The 20,103-nt window shown below is 35.9% G+C and overlaps 1 protein-coding gene across 1 annotated transcript in view; it reads left to right on the top strand.

The window, feature by feature from the left end:
* Window positions 1-19,428, top strand: part of LOC104464375 (sodium bicarbonate cotransporter 3-like) — a gene marked incomplete at both ends in the record, with an annotated part of 30,661 nt that extends 11,233 nt beyond the window's left edge. Inside the window, 8 exons of the mRNA XM_010077064.1 lie at window positions 1,704-1,839; window positions 2,861-3,021; window positions 5,190-5,378; window positions 8,153-8,521; window positions 13,954-14,069; window positions 15,527-15,684; window positions 17,629-17,716; window positions 19,282-19,428. Of these exons, the coding sequence (XP_010075366.1) occupies window positions 1,704-1,839; window positions 2,861-3,021; window positions 5,190-5,378; window positions 8,153-8,521; window positions 13,954-14,069; window positions 15,527-15,684; window positions 17,629-17,716; window positions 19,282-19,428 (1,364 nt within the window). The remainder of the gene's footprint in view (window positions 1-1,703; window positions 1,840-2,860; window positions 3,022-5,189; window positions 5,379-8,152; window positions 8,522-13,953; window positions 14,070-15,526; window positions 15,685-17,628; window positions 17,717-19,281) is intronic.
* Window positions 19,429-20,103: the final 675 nt, after the last annotated feature.

Below are 20,103 nucleotides of genomic sequence, written 5' to 3'. Positions count from 1 at the left end.
GCCCCCCCACCTGATGACCAAGGCTCAGCCTGTTCTTGGCTGACGATCCTGGAGCAGGGAGAGTCCTGAAACTGCACTCACGGAACGGAGATAACAGTCCGAGTGTCCCAGACCGAGAGCTGACCGGAGTGGGGGGGGAATGCCGTGGGAGAGCGACCACCTGGAGCGAGATGACCTGGAGCAAAAGAGATCCGGAACCAAAACGGCCGATCTTCTGGAGGGTCCTCACCTATATACTGGGCATGACGTGTATGTTATGGAATAGATTATTGGCCGCTTTGGGTCTCAATCCTGAACCTACGATCAAATCCTGGGCTAGTAACTGGGGCTGTGCTCCCTCCCAGCTTCTCCAGTCTGCAGACAGCCAGAGAAGATGAAAGACCTTGGCAGCCGTGTAAACATCACTTTTTATCAGCTTTCTTCTGAGCACAAATCCAAAACACAGCCTCTTGCTAGCTATTATGAAGAAAGTTAACTCTGTCTCAGCTTAAGCCAGGACAAACTGTTTAAAAGTGTTTAGTTCAGCCTTTTTGCTCTCTGTTAGCAATAGTAAAGGAATTGTACTGGCTCCTAAGTTTTAGTTTTGGATCAGACACTGCTCCCCTCGGCAGAATTCAATTCTGAATGAAGTTTATTGGTAACGCAAATCTTATGTCTAAATCTATGATCTTTCTTCCCCCATGGAAGCATACAGTTTTATGTTCAGATCTAGCAGCTGTGAGTGATATTTCAGTGAACAAAGTAAAATTTTTAAAATTAAGGTTTACCTGGATTGTCTGTCTCTGACCTTCCTTGCAATTACGTTTTTGAACCCTTGTAGAGCTCTCCATTGAGTTGAAACAAGGTCTGTGTATACATATTAAAAATATGTCCAAACCCGTGTTTTAATTATTTTTTAAAAGTTTTGCTCATAACAGTGAAGTCTGCTGCTTATATTTGATCAATAAAGATAGTTAAATTTTGTTACAAGTTTTTACTGAGCCTGTTCCTCTAGGCATTACACTGTGAGAAATTAAAATATTTCCTCAACATTTTAGCTGCGTGTTTTCCACCTTCCTGTGCTAATTTACGTACAGTGCTCCAACAATGCACTAAGAAAGGTGATAGTTTTTTGCCTCCTATGTAAGTAGCAACAGACCATTGAAAAACTTGCTGCTCTAACAATATAAGTGCCTAGATAACCATTATGTAGAGAAAAAAAAAAAAGCCATCTGTTTAGCATCTTGAACTGTTACTAGGGCAACCAGTCTATAAGTCAAGCTCTTTGTTTCTGTCAACTTCTTACGTGTTTTTTTTTTTTCCCCCCTCATTTAGTTGGTATCTGTGTCATAATGGTATCATTTATTTTGTTCTCAAAATGAAAACAAGGTTTCTAGCCCTTTGGTGTATTAGTTTTTACTTTTTTACAAATTTTGCTATTGATGTTTGTTTTCACATTGTTATCCTGTAGAAGAGCTAAAAAAAACTTAATTGCATTAAGTAAACATACATTTGAGATGTTTTGGTTTCAGAAACATGGAATAATTTTAAAAAGGCCTCCTTTTAAAGAAGTGTCCATGTTTCTTTTGTTTCTTTTCTGTCTTGAAGAGGATATTGTGCTGCATATTTCTAAATGAGAGTAGGAGATTTAACTGTTATGTGTTGTGTCTTGCATACCAGGAGTATGACTTCTTCTAATTGTTCAGTTTCTCCTTTTCTTCAAGACACGCCATCCCAACGAGTGCAATTTATTTTGGGTACTGAAGATGATGATGAACACATTCCCCATGATCTTTTCACTGAAATGGATGAACTTTGCTTCAGGGATGGAGAGGAATATGAATGGAAAGAAACTGCTAGGTATGCTAAAAATAGTTTGTTTCAAGGTATATCTTCTAGTGATTTTATTTTGAAGAACTGCAAACCAGGTCTAGGTTAGAATTTTCCTGAACTGTAGGACTTGTTCACTCAGTTTGCACTCAGCAAGTCAAAACTTAAGTTGTTTTTGTCAAACTCTGAAAGTGTCAATGTGGTTTCTCAAGAGATGTTCAGTCTTAGTGGTTCTGTGTTGACTTGCCTAAAACTGATCATGATAAGCATTGTGAAAGGTCCAGCCGTGCTTAGTTATAAATACAGGTGTTCAGCCATAGAGCACGGTATTTGCAATCTCAGAAATTTCTTTATTATTGCCGGTATGTTAGTGTCAATTTTTTTCACTCAAACATAAAGAAAATTTGGTATTTAAATATGTTGTTATTAGGTAGCATGAGATTAATCTTTTCCAAATTGCATGCATGAACATTACAGCATGCCACAATTGTTTTTGGCCCCTATTGGTTAAGTTGCTTCCTTGTATGTATGAGTTGTAATAAAGTCTTCTGCACTCAGTACTTCTAATTGCCTTATTGCATGCTGGCTTTTGCAGAAGTTCAATTTACATAATGCCTGTGAGTCAGAACCAAGATCAATTTATAGTTACGCATACTAGTATTACCTACCTCTTAAATGTCTGACTTGGCACCCCAGCAGACTTGAACATTGCATAGGTGTGTTTCAAACAGCTTTCTAGTCCTAAAATACTGATGAAACTGAGATATGCAAGTCAAGTTACAAGGCACAATACCACACTTTTCACAAGAATTCGTGAACAGACAGGTATTTTTCAAACCAAAATAAATGAAATGGGCAAAAGCTAAAAGTTGAGTGTATTTAAAAGGCCTGATAGAACTGTTGTGACTGTTAGTTGGGTTGTCTGGGAAAAGGCGATATGAGCTGATGGAATTTCCTGTTCCTTGTAGCACAGAAGCCACAGGGAAGAATGGTATTGCTTACCAAATTGTCTGTGTTCCAGGAGAAATATACATATGTGTATGTGTTTCAGGTGGCTGAAATTTGAAGAGGATGTAGAAGATGGTGGTGATCGATGGAGCAAGCCTTATGTAGCAACTCTGTCTCTGCACAGTCTCTTTGAACTGCGAAGCTGTATTCTTAACGGGACAGTCATGTTGGACATGAGAGCAAACACACTAGATGAGATAGCAGGTTGCAGCAAAGCTTTTTTAAAAAATATCTTATTCCTAAATTTTAGTTTATAACTTGAGACGTTTTTGATGGTGGTGTCTTTTTATGTTCTTGAAAATACTGTATTGAAGAAATAGGTTTGTGCGTGCATACTGCAGTTTTTTCATCTGGTTATAAAGAGCTGATCCTACAAACTTCTCTTACAAGGAGCTACACTGGATGAGTAGGACCTCCTTTATTACGTATTTCAGGATGAGGCCCAGAATTTGCCTTTATGTTATAATCCCTGAGTGTGTTCTTTGTTTCTACAGATGTAATGTAAATATCTGCCAGAACATTTTAGGACTTATTTGTGCACTTTAGTACCATCATTATTAATCATAACTTGGCTGATGTTAACTTGATGCCATTAGTGCAGTTGATTGTTGCACATCTGGTATTTTTTTTTTTTACCTTTATAAGAGGTGAGCAGAAATAAATTTTTTACGTGTTGTTTGAACTACTATGTTGAGTGTCCCCTCTAATTACATGGTCATTTTGGATACTATAAAATCAACTTTGAAGACTTCTTCATAGAGAGAGAGAGATATACATACATACACACACATACATACCTACTTAGTCTGAATGCTTTTGAGCTAGTTTCACATAATTTTCCTGATACCTCTTGCTGCAGGTACCACACAGTAGAATGCCTTTTCAAGAGTCATACTAGCCATAGGGCTGACCAACATGTATGTGAAGGACAAGGTGTTTTGGCATTAAAAACTGTGGCAGTACTTGAAATGTTTTCTTATTTTGTTTTGAAATCTTTGAAATTCACTCAGGAAATTGGTATTCCCTTCCTATTTTCCTGACTTACCGAGCAAGAGTGTTCAATACGTGGTTTGTGAAAGTAATGTTTTGCTTTTTTAATTTATTTTTAATAATTGAATTTAGCAATAATCTTAATACATAAGAAAAATAGTTGTTACTTAATTCTATCTTAACAGCACTCTTTTAATAGCAGGTATTTTAGGTGGAACTAGGATGTCTTAAAAGATTGCATGAATTTGTTTCAAGTTAATTTTAGGTGCCAGTATGAAACATGTAGGATAACGATTCTTGGCATACGAATGTATTGTTGTGTGTCCGTGAGCCAGGAATACCTAGTAGGTGTTGTTGGTTTCCACTCAAAACAGGAGGGAGAGGGTGGCATGTTTCCTTCTGAGAAGCTACAAGAAAAGGCTATATGTTGCCAGTAATCCCAGAAGGAAGCTTCACTGTACTGACAGAGACTTTGCTGCATATAGTTTTGTTTGTAAGGTATTCTGAGCCATAACAGTTTTCATTGTGAAAAGTTCTATGTAATTGCAATAGACCAATACAATTAGGTTCTTGATATATCAGTTAAGAATGGCAAAATACATTTTAGAAGTTGTCACATAGGTTTGTGATGATTTTTGCAGGGTTTGGCATTTTTCAGTTTTTATATTAATTAAAATAAAAAAGGCAGCTAAGAAATCACAGCAGATATTTTTGCAGACATGGCTTTCTTTCCTGGTGTGAGTATACTGATGAGATGCACTTTGATAACTTGATGTTGTTTGACTGATTAGTTACTTTTAAGTGACGTAACTAGCTTTTGGTTAATACTTACTCTTCTAAAGCATGTGAATCTGATAAAGTTAGATAGAGAGCCTCCAGAGCTTAGGGCATCTAAAGGTGACATAGGAGTTAGGGAATTTATCTCATTCTATAATAACTTTTGTATAGTTGTATGCTTTCAAAATAGGGAACACCAGGTTAAAACTGTCTTAAGAAGTCTGTTCTCCATTCTTTCTGTCTTTGTGTGTCCCCTTCTACTGGAGGGTTGTTGAATACACAGATAATTTTTTTTTGAAATGGAGTCACAGTTGAAGTAAAGGACAATAAATTATAAAATATTAAGTAACTTATTTCTTAACATGATGCTCCTAATAAATACTGTCTTTTGGATCTTCATGTTGTGCTTTTGTTATTCTCACTGTAGTGACGTCTTTGAAAGTGGGTTCTTAAAGATGACTTTGCTAAAGAGAATACTTTTTAAAAATAGATTTTTGAAACATTATTTATTAATAATTATTTGGGTCAACTACAGTACTTGAGTGTGGTGAAGGAGAGATTTGATAGCTATATATATAATTTTCTTTTCTGTCATTATTATCTAGATATGGTTTTGGACAACATGATTGCCTCTGGCCAGCTGGATGAATCCATAAGAGAGAATGTGAGAGAGGCTCTTCTAAAAAGGCACCATCATCAGAATGAGAAAAAGTTCAGCAATCGGATTCCGCTGGTTCGGTCTTTTGCAGATATAGGCAAGAAACATTCTGACCCTCACTTGCTTGAACGAAATGGTGAGATAAGTTTTAGCATCCAGTTTGTTCTAACCTGTTAATAATGTTCTCACTGGGAGATGAAGGAAAATTCAGCTGATAATAGCAGATAAGTGTTTCCTTCTTGATAAGCAAAGAGCTAATGATAACAGTGTGTGCTATGTGTAGCTGTGGACGATGTTTCTGTATATTTTTGAATTTACTCAAACATTCTGCTCCTGCCTGTATACACAGCATGCATTATTGTTTTGAAGTATAAAAATAGACCTACGTAGGTTGTAATTATTTTTAGGATATACTTGAATAAAATCTGTAAAGTTTGAGGAATTTCAGCATCATGACATAGCTTTTTATATGTTTGTCAGATAGATCCTACTTGCTTATTCAGTCTTTATACTAGAGATTTGCTTTTGTGGTCATGTCATGAGTTCAGTGATGCTGACTGCTACTGTGGTTTAATCCAGTGTTGTTATGTTAATATGATTAGAAGTTCACTGTGCTAATAGTGAAGAAAATACTTTTAGCTAGAATGCTTTATTTTTACCTTGTTTTATGGAGAAGGATCTATCGAGGAAAAAAAATATCCCAAACCCAAGAAAGGTATTTGCAATGGTTTAATAGGCAGTACCACATATTTTATTGAACCAACTCCTGAAAGTATTCTGGAATATCAATACATTTACTCTAGACATCCAGTTCCAAAGTCCAGATAGCAATATATATACTGCAGAACAGAATATTTGTATTGTATGGGCCTTTATTTCCATCTCTGTTCTTTGTTTTGCCTTGCATTAACTAAGACACATAAACTGAAATTTTTTAGTCTACTGAAAACTTATACTGATTTAATGAATCGGTCCTTGAAGAGTTCCTTTCCTATCTTGAAAGATGCCTCATTGCTTACAACATGTTCCACTTAGTTAAGTGCTTGTTGGGAGCTCTCAGTTTTATGCGTATTCAGAGTATGCTTCAGCAAATGTCCCAGCTTGCTGATAGTTTTTGTTAGCTTGTGAATAATTAAAAAATAAAATAGCTCATTGCATGCTTAAATGTTTCTGTGATAGTTTCAGAAATATTTTTTCTAGAATGAAAATATAACTAATTTATATAAGAGCATAAGTTTTTCTATAACTTCTGACTTTCCTCTTTTGTTTTGCCAACATGAATGTTTCACATATAAACTTGGTTTTGCTCACCCTTGAACACCTGTATCCTCAGTTGTAATTCTGAGAATTTTGCATTTGAGCTCTCTTGCTCGTCAGTTGCTTTTCATGTATCACTTCCACTTTCTAGTGCATTTTAGTCTTAATGCTATTCCTACAACAGAATATGGCATATATGCTGAAATAAGAAACAAGTATAATGTGATGATCTCTTTGCTAGTCTATACTGATTTACTTTCTATTTTTAATCCTATGGTTACCCTTTAATAAACCAGGAAACCAAACATGCATATGTGCATAATACTTTTTAGACTCCTTTTTGCTCCTCTGTGTGTTAGAACATCTCATGCTCATGATTCATCACAGATATGCTGACAGAAGTATAGCTGTATTATTACTGTAGTGATTAATATAAACAAAACCAAACAGTTTGGTTTATTGGTTCTCTTGTATTTACTGCACTGCAGTTTTAATCGTTGATCTTTCAGGCTTTTGTTCTTAATTTAAATCAAGTTTGTATCTGTAGGATCCACTCTTCTGTTTTTTGGGGTGGGGGGAATGTATGTGACTTTTACCTAGGCATACTTTCTGCATCTTCTTGTAAATTATTCTAGGGTTGTTCAACATATTGGTCTCTGTAGTATAAATGTGAGACTAAATGTGTCTAGTTTGCTGTTTCCTTCCTTGATTGGGTGGTATGTAAAAACAGCACGTTTTTGATTTCAGGAATTGTAGAAGTAATCAGTAGTCTTCCTGACTGCCATCCCAGGAAGAGTGTTTGTGGTAAACGGGAGAAATGGTATCACTAAACCTGGAAGTGCTGATATGAAGGTAGACAGTCTTTTTAACGGAGAGCTGAAATCCATTACAAACTTAAATCTGAGGGAACCGTGACGAGACTGTGTTCTCTTTATATAAAAATAGTGAGACATTGAGACTGGATAGGGTAAAAAAGTAACAATGGATTTTGGAGAAACATGTTTTATTTTAGGCAAATGGGGATATTTAGTAAGTCACAGTAAGAAGAAATGGAGATGGGACTGTGTATCTTACCTTTGTGCCCTCTTCAAAGCTATATATTAGAGGGTAGGCTAGGAAACTCTTATTAAAACAAGACTCCTATTGGAAGACAGTTGCATTTAACATGGTTAGATATATTTGATCATGTTCATTTCAAAAATATTTAATTTTAAAAGTTTAACAATTCTTTGTATATAATGGATGCAGTTGACTGTGAAGTCTTGTAATGTTTTGGCTGCTAATGTTTTTTTAATGTATTTTTTGTATTGTGTGAAAGGTAGCTGCTGTGCAATTTGGAATAACAAGTTCTAGGAAATTTTAAAAGTCAGTTTCAAGAGACAATTTTTTTGGGGGTTATATTAACAAATCTTACTGATTTTTTAAGATATCTGACGTTTCTTTGGCATTCTAATTAGTACTCATCAGTAATTTCTGACTTCTCATGTCTGAAACCAGATTTGCTTTTATCTCTTGCCTTACTTGCATGAGTATGACACTTTTGGCCTGTAAAGCTTGCAATTTACTATGTAAATTGTTAATGCATAATTGTATGTGTTTTTTTCAGTATATCCCTGTTGTAAGCCTCATGGTGTTTCATTTGTTTTATCTCAGGGGAAGGCCTTTCAGCCTCCCGTCATTCTTTGCGAACAGGTCTCTCTGCCTCAAATATTTCCCTGAGAGGAGAAAGCCATTTGTCAGTTCTTCTCAATTACCTTCTTCCTTCTTCAAGAGCTGGAACCCCGGCAACCTCAAGATGTACAACCCCTGTAACTACCCCTCAAAACACACCACCGTCCAGTCCTGCCTGCAGCCACCCGCCAACCACAAGTGCCCAGCCAAGTGCACTTCAGGGCAAGGAATTGCTGGTGTCACCTGCCAGTGATGATATTCCTTCAGTAATAATCCACCCACCTGAGGAGGACTTAGAAGTGCAGGAAAGCCAGGAAAAGAAGACTGAGGAAAATATTGACAAAACACCAGGCAACTATTGAAATTTAAACTGTCCATGTGTGATGCTCTCTGCATCTGGATCACTTGCATTGTGATGTTTTTGGCACATAACTTGGGCACAAAGGAATATGATAACTGTTGTCTCTGCCTGCATGTTTTATTTCTTCTCAGTTGTGACTGTTTTCTTGTTTGGCATTTTTAACTTTTTAGCTTTTAACTAAAGCCAGCAAAAAAAATTACTTAATTAACCTTCGTTTGTGTAATTAAAAAGGAATATGGTTTAAAAATATAATATATAAGCAAAATGTCAAAAATGGTGGCCTTTTCCTTTCACTCACCTATAGTCCACGTCAGGTTTTGCCTTGTTGTTTTTGTCAGTGGTTGAAGTAATATTTTAAGCTAGTGTTTGATATCCTGAGATAGCTACAGCCGAAGATGTAATGAAGTATTAGAGATGAATATGGAAAGAATAGGAAACATGCAATAATCAGTGGTGTTTGTAGTTTAGTTGTATCATGAAGTCTTTAAGCAGTTTTGGTGTTTTTTTTTGTTTTTTTTTTTTTTTGTGCTTTTAAAAACCAGGGCCATTAAAAACAGTAGTAGTTTATTATGGAACCGGCAAGTTCAGTTCGGCTGCAGCTGTTTCCAGATAGCTATTCATTAGTGCACTTCTTCAAAATCAAACACTTGATTACTGTTTTGTTGTGTTTGATATGCAAAATAGGATAAGGTAGGTCAGAGCTGGGCAATTGATTAATTTGTTGTCTTGCAAAGCTATTGTTCTTTACATGTTAAAAGGTATGTAGAAGTATAGATAAGTTGAAAGAGAGGATGGAAAGTTCTGATGGTTTCTTTGTTTCTAGTAAATGTTTCATAACTTGTGCATTCTGAATACATACTGTAATAATTGCTTTGCTTTTGCAAAATTATAACCTCTTCAGAGACTTTAGGGTTCTTCTAGATGGTGTTTTTAAGGGGATCATCTTTCTTTGCAGCCTTCAGGCTCCTCCTGCTTCAGCTCCAGTGCCGGCCCCCCTCCTCCCCCCCGATTTTATCTTGTGAAAATCTGGCTTGTAGGTTTTCCTCTTTATGCCTATGCATATTGAGGGGGTGGGGGTAGGGGCTAGAGAAGCTTATTTCATTCAATTCTTTGGTCAGTAAGGTTTTTCTTGGTTTCCTTCCTCACTCGTTTAATAAGAACTCACTGTTACATGTAGCAGTGAAAATTCGCTGACAGAGAAAAGACTCTGGTTATCTGCCTTTTCACATTTTGCAGCCAAGACACTGAAAAAAAACCTGTGTTGTTAGGCTATCATCTTAAATTGGAGTAGAAGGCTCATCCTTCCTTAAATTCAGAAAAGCAAATAAAAACCTCTTTCTCTGACTTCCTTTTGGGAACTTAAGAGAAGTCACATGAAAATCATTCCCTCTCATGAGCCATCTTTCAAAGGTAATTAAAAACCAGAAGTAAAATAACAACTGTAATTGGTTTTCCAGTTCTCATTTTTCTACTCATCTGACAGGAATGACAGCATGCCAGACCCAAGGTCTTTAGAACCCAAGAGAAGGCAAACAAATGAAGTTCAAGTACTTGATGCTATTATTATCGCTAATAAAGCTTTCCACCAGAATATCCAAGTCATGTTCAAATTGCTTTTGTGCCTCAAGGGGATGTTTCTCATAGAGGAAAAATCTGAAAGGGATGATTTCCCAGTTAATCCATAAATAAAAGTCTTTCCAGAGAAAGATGAACACCAATGATGATGGAAGACATTCTTGGTTTTTTGGGTTTTTTCCCTCCTTCTTAATTCAAGAAATCATCTGACCACAGAAAGACACATTTTCCTTGGAGATACCTTTGAAGACATTCTCGGACTGTGATTTCAGATCTGCAGTTGGACTAATCTCTGTCTTCTTGGAAGACAGATTCAGAAGGGAACCCCGAAGAGGAAGTCATCTTCCTTGTATTAATAAAAAGAAAAAAAGGTCTTGGTCCATTCCACTATAGATTATTATTTGTATTATCTTTCTAGTAATTCAGAATATTGCATCCTGAATACTTGTTCCATGTCTGCATGATTCAGTTGAGTTTGCCTCCTGTGAGAATTAAGAACTGTTTTAATTTTCTAATAAATTGATCTCTTCTGTTTAGCATTGGTCTATCCTTGGCCATTCAGATTTCATTTTTGAGTCTTTATAAATAGCTGGAAGGTTACTGAAAAATAATGCGAATTACTGTAAAAGAAGGGAAGAGGGGGGCACTTTCAGTCTACTGCTTGATTTTTATCAGCCAGTCATCAGTTCATAGTAAGTCAACCAGGCAAAGGGTTCTCTTTAACAGTTTTTTTTTCTTTTGTCATTAGTTCAAGAACAACTTTTGTTTTCCCTTCTTTGAAACTGTTGAATAATGAATTCCATAGGTAGAGCTAGGAAAAGAGCTGTGTTACAGCTAAAGGTGAACACTGTTAGTTCACCAGCATCATTAAGCTATGTTAATGTCTGTGTATGACAGCAAAGCAGCCTGTTTTAAGTGGTATTTTAGTTCACTGATAAATGTACTTTAAAACTGAGTGAAATAATTACTGTAAGAACAAAGCTGTTCTAAATATTACTTACTGCAAATAATATTTCAGAAAGTTTTACATATTTCCCTTGTAGGATTTGCCTTCTGATATTTTTTTCAAATCAAAACTGCATTAGAATTTATTTTAAAAATGTATTTTTATTTCCTTCAAGCATAAATATGATGTAACTTTGTATTTAAAAGTTTCCATTTCCTAAATTTTGCCTGTGTAAACATATTTATATTGGAACTGTCATGCTTAGGTGTTGAACTCTTTTCCCCCAACATTTTTTTTTTTAACTGAAGTGGAGGTGTGAGGCAGATGTCTGCATTCTTCTTGATTTCTTTTTCTAGTAGATAATGTTCATTAGATTTTTGTGATCGCAGCGTTAAACCAAGTGTGGTTGGCTACAAATGCGTGTGATCTTTAGTGAAGGTGTAGTTCTAAGTACTGTGATTTGAGTGATTTTACAAGGTTTTAATCCAGACTTAATCAAGACTCAATCCCCTGTTGTCTTTCAAAGGAGGCAGGTGATATATCTGCATAACAAAATCAAGACTAGTACTGTGTATTTTTAATGATCTCCTTGGAAGCTTGGTAAGACTAGGTGAGTTTCTCTGTCTCACAGTCTGGAAAAAACTAGGTAGTCTTCCTTTCAGCAGTAGCCTCTGCATTTGTATCTACTGAACTGGAGAAGAGAAAGAAATAAGTTCTTTTATTAGTGTGAGATTTGAGTAAAAGTGTTCCACTGTTAGAGGTGATTTTTTTTTTTTTTGACTTTCCCCGCAAATAGCAGGATGATGTGCGTAATGAAAAGCAGTATCGTATGGAAATGCTTGCGCAGATCTGAAAACCTGTAAGCAGTATTCTCATGTGAGCACAGCAGTCTGTACAACTGCAAGACCAGCAGAAAGGAAAACTAGTTATGCTTGTTTAGCATCAGGCGAATGTTCCTGTATCAGTGCCAAAACTTGTGGACCTTAGCTGTGACTTAGTTGGAGAAATGTTGAAAGCAAACCTTTTAGATGAAACAGTATCACTTAGAAGTGAAATAATTACGCTAATATGTAGAATCCTTGTTCTCTATCCTTCTCCGTTATTGTCTCTCCACTTTTTGTTCTAGCCTCTGCTTGCTCTTGCTCACACAGTGAAAAGTGCAAAATGATGCATTATTGTTCATCTTCCATCAGTCATACGCATCTTCTGCTGCCTTTTTTGATCTGCAGGGGGAAAAAGTGAAAAAAGTTTTTGTATAAACTTTTATATTATGGTCATCTTCTGCAACACCTATTTAATATTTCTGTTCTATTTCTAGTCCTATAAACACATCTTAACATCAACTCTTATGCAGCTGAATACTTTGAACAGATGATTTCACAGGTGGTTGATTGCTGCAAGTTATTCTTGTGAATAATGTGTACATCTTGGAGTGGAAGGGTAGAATGTGATTTTTTTTGTTTTTTTTGGTCTAGCTGACTGTAATATTTTTATAGTATTAACTAATTATGCATCTTAGGATTCACAAAGGAAACTGCAGGTTTTTAACTTCATTTGGTTTTTGCTTCAGGAAAAACTACCCACACCACTTGTATACCCCTATGAACTGTAAGAATGAAAAATTAATGGTAAAGGCTTGGACCTGCATGTTTTCCATTGATATGATGGCTCTTTGAAAGAGGTTTTTGGAAATATATTTGGAGATCAAAAAAATTGAATTCAGTTGTCACTTGAAATTATAAAAAATGTAAAATTGCTAAATTATAAACACGGAGGGGTGCAAGTAGTTATGTGGCACTAGTTACGATAGAACAATAGCTAAAACACAGCCAGTGAGGTCCTCAGTTTTATCTTGACTAGAGTGACACTTGACCTAAATACAAACTTTATGCATGTAATGCAGTGTTTGGACTTTAGTCTTTGTCTAGATGTGGTTTTGAAAGCATGTTAAAGCATGTTTATCACCACATCTGCACAGTCTAGTGTAGACAAGCAAGGCCAAATGCACTTCTAGTGCATGTTAAACTGAACCAAGTAAAAGGTCTGTAATCCAAAAGATGGGATTTGGGTTTGGTTATGCATGCCTAGACCAGCTTTTAGATGATGCTTGGGTATGGATAACCGTAGCACAACATGGAATTCAGTGTGTGTGAACACCTGGGTAACTTGACTTTTGCACCCTTCACTGAACCTGCAATTCCATGTTGCTAGTAGTGTGGCAAGCTACATAAAACAACGTCTTAGTGCAGATGTTGGAGGGAAGCTGTATGTTTAACTTGAATAACTTTATTTACATGCCTCTTTAGCTAATGTGTTAGTGTCCATTTCATATAGTAACATCTGGTCAGATCAATAGTTGGAGCTTTGGTCTGTTGATTGAAATTGTGGTTTGTAGGCTGAGTATCCTTCATGTAGAACACTATTCGCTTGTACAGGTTTAGTTAAGTACCAGGGTGTCATTCCTTGTAGTTGTAGCCTGAGGCTTGTTGGTGCTTTTTACAATTGAAATAACTGCAACACAGCAGACTAGATAGCAGATGTATTTGCTTTTGGTGTTCAAGGACTTCTAAATATTGTGAAGATGCTGTCTACCAATTACTAGAGCAGTTATGATTAACATGTCAACACTTGTTATGTTTGCTACAATTAAAGTAGCTCTTATTTTCTTTTCTGGTGACTGTTCTGCAAATGGCCATCATTTGGGCAATATTTAATTTTTTTTTATTATGTCGTTATTTTGATAACACAGTGACTTGTTAATGTTGCATTTATGACACTAATGTAGGGTGCTGTTACTGAATAACTTGCACATTTGCTTTAAGCAAGCTGCCACATTGAGTTTTGGTATATTCAGCTCACTTCATACACCGTTTTGAACTTATCTCCATTGTTTTAATTTAGGGCTATTAGCATCTCCACAGTCAGCACCTGGAAGTTTAGACACTGGGAAAAGTGGAGACGTCAAAGGTACTGGGACAGGAGGAAGCAGAGAAAACAGCACGGTTGATTTTAGTAAGGTAAATAACATTAAATACCTTAATGCTTAGCACAAAATAACTATATAACAAAAACTATGGTGGCTGTAACTGCTTTCTTAGTTAGAACTAAGACACGTATATGTATGCATGTGTATGAGTGTACACCAGGCATATATATGTACTAAGCCATAACTTGTATGTGTGACTGTCAGAATATGGTGTAGGCTAAATGTGTCAAATGTTTTGAAACTCTTCCCAGTGGGACTGAACTTTCTGTTTCATTTGATGATCTTTTCAGTATTTTGGTAACTTAGAGTGCAGCCGCTGTACTTTTCTCATGCAGAGGAAGATATTTTCAGATCTGCTGTAAAGAGTCTAATGAAAACAATTTTGTAGATGGTGTTGTAACATTTTTTTCTAGTACTGACTTCTACTGGTTTGTGGTTTTTTTTTTTTTTTGGCAGAGATCTTTTAAAGGGAATTTGCTTAATATGTTTAATGAGCTTACTCTACAAAAGTTATTGTACATGGCACTTTCTGAAAGAAATCTTGTGTAATGTTGTAAATCCCTTGTATTTCTTTCATAATTTAAATTTGCTGGGCAAGTTGCATTATAGCTTTTGCTATAAAACTCAGTCTGTAGTGTTATCTGTACTGTGAAACACTAAGAAAATTGGTTTGCCAAGTTACGTAATTATGTTTAAGGAAAGCTAACTTACACTGTAGTTCTCATCTAATCATGGCAGGTGCCATTTATTCATGCTCCTCTGTCACAGTTTTTATGTTTTTGCTTGGCCTGTCCTTCTGTACACCTGCCTTGTCTCCTGTTGGGCAGGAGTCAGCCTCCTGGCACTGTAGTTGTGGCACACTTGGTGTGGGACTCAAGAGGCCATCTGTAAGTTCTCTACATAGCAATGTAACTGGTGCTTTTGTGTGTGCGTGTATGTATGTGAACACAGAGTTCATGTGCTGTACCATTCGCTAGTGCTCTTCTATAATTATGTACAGAAATGAAAGTTAAGATTTTCAGCCATCATATTCTTTATGGATAAAGACATGAACATATAAATTATTTTTCAAAATTATGACACCTTTGAAATACACAGCTGTGAAATAACTAATTGCATTCTAGAAACCATCTGTAATTACATGAACTCTCCTTAGTTAATTGTGCATAGATTTTTTTTATGTTCTATCATGGAATGTTTGTCATGATAGGTGATACTAGAAAGGTGGTTATGCAGTTTGGAGTCTTGTAGAATATAGTAGGTGGTAGTAATTGTAACTTTTAGAAAATAGTTTATTATTAGTTGGCTGGCTGGCTGAGTTTTTCTACATGTTTGTCTTTTCTGTACTGTGGGATATTTAATTTGCTTTTATATTTTTCTTTGTAGCATAAATATCTAGTAAATACTGTTAAAACTTGTGATTATGTTATAGAATTTCTGCTAACAAATGTAAGGGAATAAACACTTGTTTCATCTTTGTGTGAATAGGTTGATATGAACTTCATGAGGAAAATTCCTTCAGGAGCAGAAGCATCAAATGTGTTAGTGGGAGAAGTAGATTTTTTAGAAAGACCTATTATTGCTTTTGTGAGGCTCTCCCCTGCTGTGCTTCTCTCAGGTCTCACAGAGGTTCCAGTTCCTACACGGTAAATAAATGCCTGGAAATTCTGGCTTTACTTATACAATAAGATGATCATATTTAAGATATCAAATGGTTGTAGATTTTTTTTTTTTATACAGACTCTATTAAGCTCAAGAAATGTAGACTTGTGTTTTAACATGATGCCAGTCATTTGCTGCAAAATTTGAAGGAACGAGGTCTACCATAAATGTCTCTGAATGCTTTAGATATACAAATGTAATGATGCTGTCTTAAGCAAGTGCAGAAGTTGAAAATAATAGATGACCTGGAGTAAAAGCATTGAGTCTTCCAAGCTTGTGTTGCCATTTTAAAGATGGGCATAGCTCCCTTCAGTGCAATGCAGCATGACAGTGGGGAAGAGTCCACTAAGTCTGAAAGTCTTTCTAATCTGAAGCTCTGCTCTTTGCGTGCAAATACTCTGTATATGAATAACCTAGGTGCTGGAAAAACTTGACTTTTTTTATTAAATGCCCAAATCAACATGATTGACACTGAGGTAACCAATCTGCAGCTAATACATTGGATTGGTTTTCAGTCTGCAATATGCCATCCAGCCTGGCGCACATCCCCATCCCCCTGTAATAATGGGTCTCACCAGTATACTGTGGGTGTATTTACTATAGATGGTCAAAATGTCAAAATGCAGGTCCCATAATGCAGATAGCAGGTCATTTCATCGGTCATTAGGGAGTACCCTTCATTTTCTGTGCACATTAATGTACTGGGATGTTCTGTGGTCTTTGGCATAAATTTGTACATGTATGTTGTTCAGTGTTTTTGTTTTTTAATGTTTTAAAATTATCAAAGTGCTTGTTTATCTTTGTAATTTTCATCTTACACACTAATGAAGGCAGAAATAATCTTGGCAATGGTTTTACAAATAGATGTGAGAATTCTCAGAGGGTGGTTGATGTTAGTGCTCATAATGTTGTTGGGAAATTCCAAAATTTCTGCATACAGATTATTGTATTAATGTAGCTAAAATTATCCTGTCATAAATTTTTCAGAATGATGTAGACTTGTAGATTTGGAATAGCATACTTGATTCTGAAGATGTAATCTCAGTTTCAGTTAGGGTAGTCAACTTGCCAAGAAAAAGTAACAGAGCTTTTTGCACTGTGAGATGAGAGAAGGTACTACTTTTTCCAAATGTGTTTAGGAACTTCATTTTCATGGAGTATGGGAAGAAGGTTGTGAAAAGAATTTCTGAAGTTCGCTCTTCAGTTTGTATCTTTTTGAATTTATAAGCTACTAGTCCTGTTCAAGTTTGGTTTTTTTTTTTTTTTTTGAAGTGATAACTATTATTGTGATTAGAAATGGAGACTGTTAGTTAACATATGCTGTGACCCACCCCCAGATTGGATTCCCTTCCAAAAAGGTCACTTTTACTTCCTTAGGTGTTCAAAGTGCAGGTTCCCTTCCTTTCCACTGACACAGGATGAGTATATGCCTGTATGTGTATGTCCAGTGCGTTGCTTGAAGTATATCTGTGCATCCACTGAGTGACATAGCCAGTTACTGCAGGTGAGAGGGGTTTAACTCCTGTGAAGAGATGATCATCACGGAGGCTAGGACAGGTCATAAAGCTCCTAGGCCCTCACTAAGGGGTCTTTGACAGTGGGAACATCAGAAAGGCTTATAATCTGGAGGAAATATTCATTGAGATTTAGCCTGTGGATTTCTACTGTGTTTACAGCATTATAAGAAGTTGAAAAATGAGGCTTAATTAAGAAGATTTCAGAGTAATTTTGGTTCAGGCCTTAAGTACCTTCCAGTAATGACTTCGAGGCAAGTCTTTTCTTAGTCTTGCAGCAGTCTTTAATATCTGAAATGGTGAAGAAGATATTTTCACTTCACCATTAAATTTTCTTTAAACATTAGTTTGAAAGAACCCTCTGAGTATATTCAAATGGGTCAGTCATATTAATCTCAATTGTTTTCTCCACAGGTTTTTGTTTTTGTTGCTGGGACCAGCAGGAAAAGCTCCACAGTACCATGAAATTGGAAGATCAATAGCAACACTTATGACGGATGACGTGAGTGATGTATTCTAAATGCTTCTAGTTAAAGAAGTCTAGAATAATGTATTTACTGCATTGTTTTCAATAAATGTATTCTGGAATGACAGGTTGTAAAGGGAAAAAAAACCAAACTGCTTAAATGAAGAACTGTAAACTTATTTCTTATGTTTGATAATGGAAAATAGCTTTTCCCTTTGTCTGTCTTGAAGCAATCCTAAATGTATTTCTGAAAAAGACATTGTAGCTTTGGTGTATACATTTAATTTTTGTATTAAATTAGGAAAATGGAACCGTGTCTGATATGAATCACTGTATGTTGAAAAAACCACAGCAAACTGTAAGTGTTCAGGACAGGAAGTTTAGGAATAAGTGTGATTGAGTCATCATAGTTTTGTTTTTTTTTATCCAAGGAGGGTCAAATAATTAAAATTAGAATTTTACTAGGCACTTGAAGTCCTATGCTTGGAGCCCTCGTGGATGGTTTTAAAGAGCACAGGCGAATCCGGTCTTTTTTTTAAGATCATGGTAATCTTACTGAGCAAAATCAGGGTGTTTTAATTCTGATTTCGTACTGAGCTCCACCTACTGAATTGCTGATAATTATGGTTATCTAGCAGAAACTCTAGTATTTCTTTACTCCAGAACAATTTAAAGTTCGGGAATGTAAACCAGAAATTGGTCATTTTACAATTGGGCAGCTAGTCCGTAAATACAATTATTTGTTCAGTGTGAGAACTGAATGTTAAAATCTTTAGTTGCAGCTTCTAATTTTTTAGGTAAGCTAAGTTTTAGGAACACTGTAGATCATTGAAATAGAAAAAATCAAATTATTCAAGGGTCTGAAAAGACCTCAACAGACTTAAAAGGTCTAATTTACAATTAGAAGACTTAATAGTCAGGTCTTTGGAGACAAACAGTTAAGGTTTCAAATGTATAGAAGGAATTCAGGATCATCTTCTGCAAACAGTTTTATAGCAAAACTAGCATTTTTTTTTTTCTCTCTGTATAAAGTGCAACTTGGAATTCAGGGATTGTTTTGTTTAAATACTGCCTGTTTTTCAATTCAGAGTTTGTGTTGTAGTAGTCTGTAGAACAGCGTAGGGTGGTTTATTTTAGTAGTAGGAGGATTGCTTTCATGTGCTTTTGAAGAAGTCTTTTAAAATTAAACATACAAATGAAGTTTTTATTGATAAAAACTTGTGTTTTGGTTTGAAGGTTTAAAGTATTTTTGTCCTGATTTAGCACAGCATAGTGGCACAGTGGCTGTAGAGCAGAATTATTCAGGCATGAATTCAGTACATGAACTTGATATCCTGAATATTGAAGATTAACTTTTTAATTAATTTTAGAAATGAGCTCAATATTCCTTTTGAGTTTGGAGATAAACTTCCTTATTTTATGTTCCGTAGGGCTATGCATACAGGTAGTTCTTAATGCAAAAGTATGCAGGTAAAGTAAAAGCCTAACTTTTGCGGACCTATAAAAAGCTTCCCATGCCTTTCTAAAAGTAGTGAAGTATTCCTTGTAATCAGTTCCCCTTTAAAAAAAAAAAAAAGATATTGTGTACTTTCTTTTTGTAGGTTTTCCACGATGTTGCATATAAAGCAAAAGACCGAAATGATTTGTTGTCAGGAATTGATGAATTTTTAGACCAAGTGACAGTCCTGCCTCCAGGAGAATGGGATCCATCTATACGAATTGAGCCACCAAAAAGTGTTCCTTCCCAGGTAACAGAAAAAAAAACCCAAAACACAAAAGTCCCATAGAGAGCTCCTGTGATTTTTTTACTTTGAAAATGCCATTTACCAATGCAAGTGAATTGTGTACTGAGTATAAACTTAGTAAAGCATCAGGAAAGCTCCTGCATCCATTTGGAAAAAAAAAAAGTGGATTGTCCATTTAAGTAAAAAACAAAACAAAACAAAAACCAACAACAAAAAAACCCCACCACAGCAACAACCAAAAAGGGTCATATCTGTTTCCTGCTATGCTTTTAAGTAATTCTATTTACTGTATTTCCATTTGTAATACTGAAATGAGATCATGCGAGATCTAGGAGAATTGGTCTGAAATTGTACCTGAGTTCATATTATGAAATTTTTTATTAATCTAACAGTGGTCAGTGAGAATACTGTAATTCTTATGAAAACTTTTATTTGCATACAACATTGACGAGAGCTGGGGCAAGCTGGACCTTAGAGGGATTCTGATTTCTTCCTTCTTTCTCTCTTTACAACTGCTGGGAATTCCTGCCACCAGGATCAAAAGCTGAGGGAGAGAACAGTACTGCTGATTCAGAGGGTTGATGTTGGTGTTGAATCCTGTGGTGGTTTGGAGGAGTGGGTGGAAGGGAAGGGGTGACAGCAGTGCAGTTTATTCATAGAATCATAGAATCATAGAAT

The sequence above is a fragment of the Pterocles gutturalis genome, unplaced genomic scaffold (assembly GCF_000699245.1).
Source record: "Pterocles gutturalis isolate BGI_N339 unplaced genomic scaffold, ASM69924v1 scaffold51306, whole genome shotgun sequence".
NCBI classification, from domain to species: domain Eukaryota; kingdom Metazoa; phylum Chordata; class Aves; order Pterocliformes; family Pteroclidae; genus Pterocles; species Pterocles gutturalis.
This window is presented reverse-complemented; position numbering and strand designations above follow the sequence as displayed.